Below are 9843 nucleotides of genomic sequence, written 5' to 3' on the forward strand. Positions count from 1 at the left end.
AGTGGTACCCAAACTTTTTGGCACTAAGGAGCAGTTTCGTGGAAGACAATTTTTGCACGGCAGGGTGGTTTCCGGTTGAAACTGTTCCACCTCAGATCATCAGACATTAGATTCTCATAAGGAGTGGGCAGCCTAGATCCCTTACATGCACAGTTCACAATAGGGTTTGCACTCCTATGAGAATCTAATGCCACCACTGATCTGACAGGAGGCGGAGCTCAGGCACCTGCCACATGGCCTGAGGTTTGGGGATCCCTGCTCTATGGAAAAGACTGCCAACCCTCAAAAAGAACATCATGAAAGTCAGGAAGGATTACACCACTGCGTATGCCATTGTTGTTACAGAAAAAGCTATGAAAGCTGTCAAGCCTGAAACAATGAATTCCTGCTGGAGAAAACTGTATCCAGATGTTATGCATGACTCCACAAGATTTCCGACAGGGCCAATCAAGGAAATAATGAGATTGTGAATTATTTGGTGGGGCAAAGGGTTTCTAGATATGGATCTTGAAATTCAAGAGCTAATAGACATCACACCAGAGGAATTGACAGATGACTTGATAGAGATGAGTGTTCTGAATCAGTGCCAAATGATAAGGAATAATATGTAGAAGAAGCAAAACCAGGAAACAAATTGACATTAGACAGTCTGACAAAGAGTTCGGACTATTTGAGAATGCTTAACTTATTTTACACAGGGACCCTTTTACGATATGGACACTGAAACAAAACAGTAGAAGGAAGATTATTAGTACCACATAGAAACATTTCAAGAGAAATGAAAAGCACAAAAGTTACCCAGAAATTATGATGCATTTTCATAAAGCTACACCAAGTGAGGCTGCCTCTCCTTCCATCTCCTCTACCACCCCTGAGACAGTGAGACCAACCCCTCTTCTTCCTCTTCAGCCTACTCATTGTGAAGACCACCAGGATAAAGATCTTCATGATGATCCACTTCCACTTACTGAACAGTAAATGTATTTTCCTTATGATTTTCTTGACATTTTATTTTCTCTAGCTGACTGTATTCTAAGAATACAGTAACACAGCACATAATACAAAACATGTAGTTAATTGTTTGTTATCTGTAAGGTTTCCAGTCAATAGGAGGCTACAAGTAATTAAGCTTTGGAGAGGCTGGGCACAGTGGCTCATGCCTGTAAATCCCAACACTTTGGGAGGCCAAGATGGGAGGATCACTTGAGCCCAGGAGTTTGAGATCAACCTGGGCAGCACAGGGAGACCCTGTCTCTTAAAAAAAAAAAAAAAATGTCCAGGGATTATAGGTGTGATATACCACCCAGCCAGTGTCTGCTTTAGTAATAATTTCTGACACTTTAAATTTATACTTAATATGCTTTTCTGTATGTATTACATTATTATAAAATATTTTTAAAATAAACACATATTAATAATGTTGTTTCTGGGTGCATCCTAATCTCAGAGTAAAACAAGTTATTTCCTAAACAATGTTAACAATATTGAATTTAAAATGACAATTTAGGAGGTGGGCAGATCACCTGAGGTCAAGAGTTCGAGACCAGCCTAGCCAACACCATGAAACCTCCTTTCTACTAAAATATAAAAATTAGCTGGGTGTGGTGGCGTGTACCTGTAATCCCTTCTACTCAGGAGGTTGAGGCTGGAGAATTGCTTGTAACCAGGAGGCAGAGGTTGCAGTGGTTAGCTGAGATCATGCCACTGCTCCCCAGCCTGGGTGACAAGAGCAAAACTCCATTTCAAAAAAAAAAAAAAGACAATTGATCATCCTGGCTTAGGATTAAAAAAAGAATAAGGACAGACTTTAGGAGTTAAGTATCTCTATGGGGAAGAGAAGAGAATTCCACACCCTGTAAATATTTTTTTGCAAGATAAGGATAGAAGAAAAAGAACTGCAGAACACGAGGAGAAATTATGTTTTCTTGAAATTAAAAATAAAATTGAAAAAGAAAAGAAAAAAAATAAAATTGAATACAATCCCAACACCCTCAACCATTCATAATTTTGATTTCTGCATACTTTCCTTTGTATAATACATATAAATGTGTATAAGCTATCAAAACATTAAAATATATATGTGTGTGTGTGTGTGTGTGTGTGTGTGTGTGTGTGTGTGTGTTTGTGTGTATATGTAATCCCAGCACTTTGGGAGGCCGAGGTGGGCGGATCACGAGGTCAAGAGATCGAGACCATCCTGGCTAACATGGTGTAACCCCGCCTCTACTAAAAATACCAAAAAATTAGCTGGGCACCGTGGCACACGCCTGTGGTCTCAGCTACTTGGGAGGCTGAGGTGGAAGAATCGCTTGAATCCAGGAGGCGGAGGTTGCAGTGAGCTGAGATTTTGCCACTGCACTCCAGCCTGGTGACAGAGCAAGACTCCGTCTCAAAAAAAAAAAGAAAAAAAAAATACATATATATATAAAAAACTATACACATAAAACAGTACCTACAGTACATATAAAATACACATACTGATATATAAGTTGTAAGTAAATGTAGTATAAGTTGCTTGTGCTTTCTTTTTACCTTTTTAATAACTGTGTAAGATCCATTTAGATTGATGACCTAAATAAGTTTTCCTATATAAAATAAGGCAGACATGAACATATTTGTAAATATGCTATTCTCAGTGATGTTTTAAAGAAAATTTGCTAGTCTAAGTGTCTGAATTAAACTTTACTAAGAACTTTATAGCTCACTCCATGTTGCCATATAGCTTTTTTTTTTTTTTCTGAGACAGAGTTTTGCTCTATCACGCAGGCTGGAGTGCAGTGGCATGATCTCAGTTCACTGCAACCTCTGCCTCCCGGGTTCCGAATAGCTGGGATCACAGGCACGCACTACCATGACTGACTAATTTTTGTATTTTTAGTAGAGATAGAGTTTCACCATCTCGAACTCCTGACCTTGTGATCTGCCTGCCTTAGCCTCCCAAAGTGTTGCGATTACAGGCATGAGCCACCATACCCAGCCCAACTTTTTTTAAAAAAAGAAGACTAAGGCCGGGCACGGTGGCTTATGCCTGTAATCCTAGCACTTTGGGAGGCCGAGGTGGGTGGATCACCTGAGGTCAGGAGTTCAAGACCAGCCTGGCCATCATGGTGAAACCCCATCTCTTAAAAAAATAAAATAAATAAAAATTAAATTAAAAAAAATTAAAAAAGACTGTAATGTCCCCAGTAAATTAACAAACCATTGCTAGGATTGGGGATTGTTTTTCCATTTCAGCAGGTGTAAAATTGTATTCCAAAACTGTTGCATTTATTTGGCTAATAGTATTTTACTTTCCTCGTTGTGAATTATGTTTATGTCCTTTGTCTATTAGAAATCTTCTCATAAATTTGAGCTCTTTAGCTGTATATAAACATTTTATATAACTTCAATTTTCCCAGTGTTTGCCATTTAGTTTACTTTCTATCGGAAATAAAATTAAGTTCTACTTATTCAAAACCTCACTTGTTTCCTCAACACAACACTTAAGAGAAAAAGAAATTAGTACAATTATTCAGATCCAAAAAAAGATAACAATATCTTACAAAACAAGCATTTAAATAAGGGCATTACAAAACAGACTCCAAAAAATATTAGGAAATCTTAGAAAGTTAGTGAAGTAGAAGAAACTGTCAGTAGAGGACACTGTATATGAAAGTTGGCATCTCTAAAGTTATGGCAGAATTAACATTAGTTGTGAAATAACAAAACCCAACCCAATACCATCATGAACTATATGACCTCACGTGGGATCAGTATCTCTGCAGACAAAAATGGGGGAAGCATCATTTACATGGCACATATGCCATGATGGTGAAAGCACCTGTTGGTTTCAGTTTTCTCCTCCCTTGTGGGTGACTGGTTTTCCTACAGCCTAAATTTGGTGCTGAAAGAGTCACCACTTCTCACTTTTACGTTGTTAGCTCATATGGTGCCACCTCAAAGACCTACTGGTACTTCTTGTTGCTTGTGACTTGCTCATTTGATAGTTCTGACTGTGTCTGGAATGGGAAACAAGATTTTGCTTCAAGGTGTTTTAACTTTAATTGCATGTTTCAAGAAATGGTCCTTTCTTTAAATGAAGATTCAACTTATATAGATTGACAAAATATAAGACTTGGAAGCTTGGTATCATTACTGAACAATAAAAGTAAGACTTAACAATAAAAGCAATTACAAGCAAGCAAAAAGTAACTTTTAGAAAACAAACTTTTTATTTTACTCAGCAAACCTTTGATGATAATATTCCACATCCCTTTACAGGCAGAAAAAGACAAAGTTGAAGCATGTGTATATCTTAAATTACATCAAAGAAAATTAATTAGAGCATAATTTTTTCAAGCAGAATTTGCCTGCAGTATCTAAGACTACTATATAATTTGAATTGAACAGAATAGTGAACTCGAAAGCAGATTGTATAAAAAAACCCACTGAGATGTAGAAAAAATGAATTTCTATATTTATTTCTATTACAATAAGACTAACATTTGAGGGTGAGGCACTAGGTTAAACATTTTACATTTATTAATTCATTTAATATATATATTTTTTTGAGACGGAGTTTTGCTCTTGTTACCCAGGCTGTGCAATGCTGCGATCTCGGCTCACTGCAACCTCCGCCTCCTGGGTTCAGGCAATTCTCCTGCCTCTGCCTGCTGAGTAGCTGGGATTACAGGCACACGCCACCATGCCCAGCTAATTTTTTGTATTTGTTAGTAGAGACAGGGTCTCACCATGTTGACCAGGATGGTCTCAATCTCTTGACCTTGTAATCCACCTGCCTCGGCCTCCCAAGGTGGGAATACTGGCGTGAGCCACCACGCCCAGCCCTAATTCATTTAATATTTAAACTAAGGCACAGACATAATAATTCACTGAAAATCACAAAGTTTGCTAATAAGTAGCCGACAAGATCCAAACCCAGACAATCTGGCACCAGATTAACTGCTAAACTATAATCCTTCTCAAATAATAGGCTTTAGCAATATTTACTATCATATTTTCAATAATTCCCAAAAGACATTTTTTACATTTTCATATCTCTGAAAAGGAATATGTCTTAAGAGAATGGCATCTTTTTTTATTTTCTTTTTTTGAGACAGAGTCTTGCTCTGTCACCCAGGCTGGAGTGCAGTAGCATGATCTTGGCTCACTGCAACCTCCAACTCCCTTCAAGCAATTCCCCAGCTTCAGCATCCCAAGTAGCTGGGATTACAGGCATGTACCACCATGCCTGACTCTTTTTTTTTATACATATATATTTTTAGTAGAGACAGGATTTCACCATGTTGGCCAGACTGGTCTCAAACTCCTGACCTCAAGCAATCCACCTGCCTAGGCCTCCCAAAGTGCTGGGATTACAGGCGTGGGCCACTGTGCCCAGCCAAGGATAGCATCTTATAATCATAATTGGCAGTATTTTTTCTTTCTTGATGGTACATCTTAGAATCGAGTGTCTTGTTTTCAATAAGATACACATATGTATTCACTAGGCTTACAAAATTACACCTTCATAAGTTGTGTTCTATATTCAAGGTATCCTGAAAGTATGGGAATCTCACAATGATAGAAGATGACAGTGGTGGTTAAACTAGTTGAATGCTGTGTCGCAATGTGCTGAGATTTATCTATACTAAGTTATGTGGATTTATCGATTCTATCCGGTTTTAATTTAACCTTCAAAAACTGGTATCTGACAAATGGTACCTGTAGAAACCACTCATTAAAGACATATGTACTGGTGGGGCATGGTGGCTCCCACCAATAATCCCAGTGCTCTGGGAGGCAGGCAGATCACTTGAGCCCAGCAGTTTGAGACCAGCCTGGGCAATATAGTAAAACCCCATCTCTACAAAAAATACAAAAGTTAGCTGGGTGTGGTGGGCTAAGGGAGGATCATTTGAGCCCAGGAGGTAGAGGCTACAGTGAGCTGTGATCATGCCACTGCACTCCAGCCTGGTGACAGTGTGAGATCTTGTCTCAAAAGCAGACAAAAAAATATATATAAGCACTAATGCAAAGTATAAACAATAATAACAGCACTGAGTCATCTAAAAAAATAACCACCTCCCTCAATTATGGTTTGATCAGTCCTGACAATTGGATAAAAAAATAGAAATACTAAAGACTATTTGAATATGGTTTTATTTAAACGTCACTTTAAGTGTACACTGAGTTTTGAGAATCATCTGATATATATAATTCATATGTAGTACATACATACATGAAATATAAACATATATTTGAAATATGTTTGAATTTTATCTTTAAAAATTCCTTGGTAATATTTATGTAAAATAACATCCTCTCACAACTGAGGGGTGGGTAGTCACTGCACTTTGCACAACAAAGATAAAAGGTAGAGTTCATCCTCATTATTCTCTTATTCTTTCTTTGCAAGTTTACCTACTTGCTAAAATTTGTAATGACAGAACCAGGATTTGAGGTCTTTTAGCAGTTGCTCACAGACAGACACAGAGCAGAGCGAATTTCAAGTTGCCCACTGCACACGTTCACAGCTTCACAACCGAGGTAGCATGTTCCCAGATGGGGTCAAACAAGGCGATGCTCTGCTTTCTTGTTTCTGCTCTTGTGCCGTAAAAAGTATCCTTTTTGTGGTCTATTTTGTGCTAACTTTCTTGCATTTCTGTTGGTGAATTTGGTGTGTAAAATGCCTCCCAAATGTAAAGGGCTATCTGGTGTTGGCTGACTTCCTGGGTGTGAAACCCATGGATACAGGGATACAGTGGGCCAACTGTATACTTTTATTGTTTCTGTTCAAAGAGGGTCTCATAAAGTTACTGATATTGTTTGCATGAGTTGTGACATAAATAATAATGTATATTTGCTATGATTTGAACATCTGTCCTCTCTAACGCCACATTGAAACTTGATCTCCAATGTGGCAGTGTTGACAGGTGCAGCTTTTAAGAGGTGACTGGGTCATAAGGGCTCTGCTCTGATGACTGGATTAATAGTTATGAAGTGAGTGGTTCTGGTGGCTTTATAAGAACAGGAAGACAGACCTGAGCTGGCACACTCAGCCCCTTGCCATGTGATGCCCTGTGTCATATTGGAACTGTATAGAGTCCCCACCAGCAAGAAGGTTCTCATCAGATACACACTTTCGACCCTGGACTTCCAAGCCACCAGGACTGTAAGAAGTAAATTTTGTTTCTTATAAATTATCATTTCAGGCATTTTGTTATGACCAACAAAAAACGGACTAAGACAGTATTGTATTACTAGGAGAATTAGTTTATTTGCTTTACAGTCACATAACAATGATCATTAAAAAACCCATCCCTTTTACCACTTGGAACCAAACATCATGAACTAGGGTTTGAAAGTTCTCTGCAAAGACAGGACTGTAACTCTAACTAGTCAAGTCGGTCCCTTTTAAGTGAATCTACCCTGCCACAGCTCCTACAGAAGAGGCAGCCCTATGTAGTTGAGTCAGTCTAGTATAGTGCCTTTTCAGGCAGAAAGACCTGACTGTAAATCCCAACAAATTACAGAGAGGCCAATCCATAGATTGGGACCACGGGAAATTAAGGCAGATCCAAGTTGAGAATAAACAGAAACTAAAGAAGCAGAGATAAAGAATAAGTCACTTCATTAAATGGACCAAAAGAAGCTCATACTGGAGAATAGTTAAATAACATAGATGCCAGTGAGGACCACATTCCTGCTGCTTAAAACCCTGAAGCTACATTCCAGCCATCTGTAGTTGTGTTACTTATCTTTTAATTCTTCTTTTTTTTTTTTAAAAGAGATGAGGTTTCACTATGTTGCCCAGGTTGGTCTCAAACTCCTGGGATCAAGCAATCCTCCCACCTTGGCCTCCCCAAGTACTGGAATTACAGGCGTGGACCACCACGCCTTGCCGTTATTTATCTTTTAACTGACTTGGTTATCCGGCTTCAGTTATGTTCTGGTGAAACTCTGTTTTCTTAATTCCATGACCTATAGCCATCAAACTCCCCCAGCACTCCATTTAGTGTGGCTTAGCCCAAACAGAGGTTGGAAATTGTGTGTGAGGGAATGTAAGATTCAAGCATCCATGAGCGTGGGAGTTGCCAGACAAAACTAAGATCCTTTCCAACCCCAAAAGGCCATGATTCTAGGTTGTGATCCTACTCAGTATTTTCTTCAAGGTAACACAAATCCCTATGAATTCCTTTCATGGTCCCAAATAAGATCCTTTATACAGGAATGCCCTAGTTTCTATATTCTGAGATTTCACAAACATCCTCATTTTAGCTTCATGACTACAAATTTCACAGGTAACTTTTCTTAAGCCTTATTTTCAGAATGCAGAGTCCTTATATTTTTACTATCTTATAACGCACAAGCCCCCTTGCACCTGTAACCCAGTGGTGTGTTTTACACTACAGATACTGTACTGCAACATTTCCTGTGCATAAACACCTACCTCTTTCTTTTTTTAAAGGCTGGTATATTGTTCCATTATACAAACGTACCGTAATTAATATTTCACCAGTTCCTACTAATGGACTTTGGGTCGTTTCCAATTATATTGTTATAATTATTACGTACAATGCTCAGGTCAACAACTTTTTATATGTGTATCTTTAGCGTATGAAAGAGCAACTAAAATATCACTGGGTCATTTCAAGTTGCTCCTCTTTGAACTGTTTTGAGCTTATATCTATCTTGAACAGAAACAAAAACTAGAAAGCACCCAAAGCTCTGGTTGCAGATGCAGAAATAGTGTGGCACGATGCTAACGGGAGAAATGGTCTCTTTTTTGAGGGATCGCCTATTAGCTTGAGACTAGATCTTCCCAAGGGTCCTCAAGGCAAGAAAATACACTGTAATTGTCGAGGAATTTTAGATAACTCAGATATGAGGTTAAGAAATAGTAAAAGCTTAACAGTCGAAGATCTGAAGCTTCAATTTCATGATTTGATGTTCCTGATTACAAAAAGTTCAAAGATGATGCTTAAAAATATTATATATGCACGTATGCTTCAAAAAAAAAAAAAAAAAACAGGAAACATGATAAACGTCATCGCCCAGCCTTCTTAAAGATCGGTCCCACCCGCGGCTAGCCGGGCAGGTGGAGAGACCCGAGTGGCACCCCAGCCACATCCACGCCGCCCGCCAGCGCCTGGGGTCTGGGTGGGTAACGTCGGCGGCGCGCAAGGCCACCCAGCGGGAAGGAGGGGCTCTCAGGCCGTCCCTCCCAGCTCTCACCTCAGCTCCTCGTCTACACTCCCGCGGGGCTGTTCGGCCGACGCCACCATAGAGGAAGTCGCGGAGGTCTTGTTCTTTAGGATCCCCTTGATGGGCCGGTGCGAGGCCGTCGAGGCCGCCATTGACGGGCGCTTCGGCTGTTGGTTCAGGGTGGCTGCTTGGCTTGGGATCCGCGAAGAGAAGGGTCGGCACTAGCAGAGACCCGCAGGCAGCCGCGGAATCCGCTGAGGGCTAAAGCGGCCGCACCTGCTGCCTCGGAAACGGCTGCCGGAGCGGTTGTCACGACACAACGACCCCGACGCCAGAGCCAACGCCGAACGGGTGGCGGTTCCTCGCGCACCCTTAGCAGCCAGCAGTTGACCCGCAACTCGCGGGCACACGCCGGCCTAGAGCTACAAGGCGTGAGCTACGCCGACGCCGAAGCCAAGCGGGCCCGCCCTCTCGCGATATCTAGTGCGGGGGCGGGGAGGGGGCGGGGAGAGGGCGGGACGAGAACAAAGCCTACCTCATCGCCCCGCCCCCTCCTGCCTGCCGGAGCTGCTCGCCCCGCCCCCGCGCGGCGCTGGGAGGCGGTGGCTGTTTCCGAGAACCTGGAGGAGAGCACTCGGGCTTGCTTCTGCCCAGACC

At 40.9% G+C, this 9843-nt stretch overlaps 1 protein-coding gene across 2 annotated transcripts in view; it reads right to left on the reverse strand.

Annotated features, from left to right (window-relative positions):
• Nucleotides 1–9641, reverse strand: part of PPP1R2 (protein phosphatase 1 regulatory inhibitor subunit 2) — a 29296-nt gene extending 19655 nt beyond the window's left edge. For both annotated transcript variants that reach the window (XM_002758211.6, XM_035274943.3), the window contains exon 1: nucleotides 9217–9641. In XM_002758211.6, the coding sequence (XP_002758257.1) occupies nucleotides 9217–9338 (122 nt within the window). In that variant the 5' untranslated portion in view covers nucleotides 9339–9641. The remainder of the gene's footprint in view (nucleotides 1–9216) is intronic.
• Between the last annotated feature and the right edge of the window lie 202 nt (nucleotides 9642–9843).

This window comes from Callithrix jacchus, chromosome 15, assembly GCF_049354715.1.
Source record: "Callithrix jacchus isolate 240 chromosome 15, calJac240_pri, whole genome shotgun sequence".
Taxonomy (NCBI): domain Eukaryota; kingdom Metazoa; phylum Chordata; class Mammalia; order Primates; family Cebidae; genus Callithrix; species Callithrix jacchus.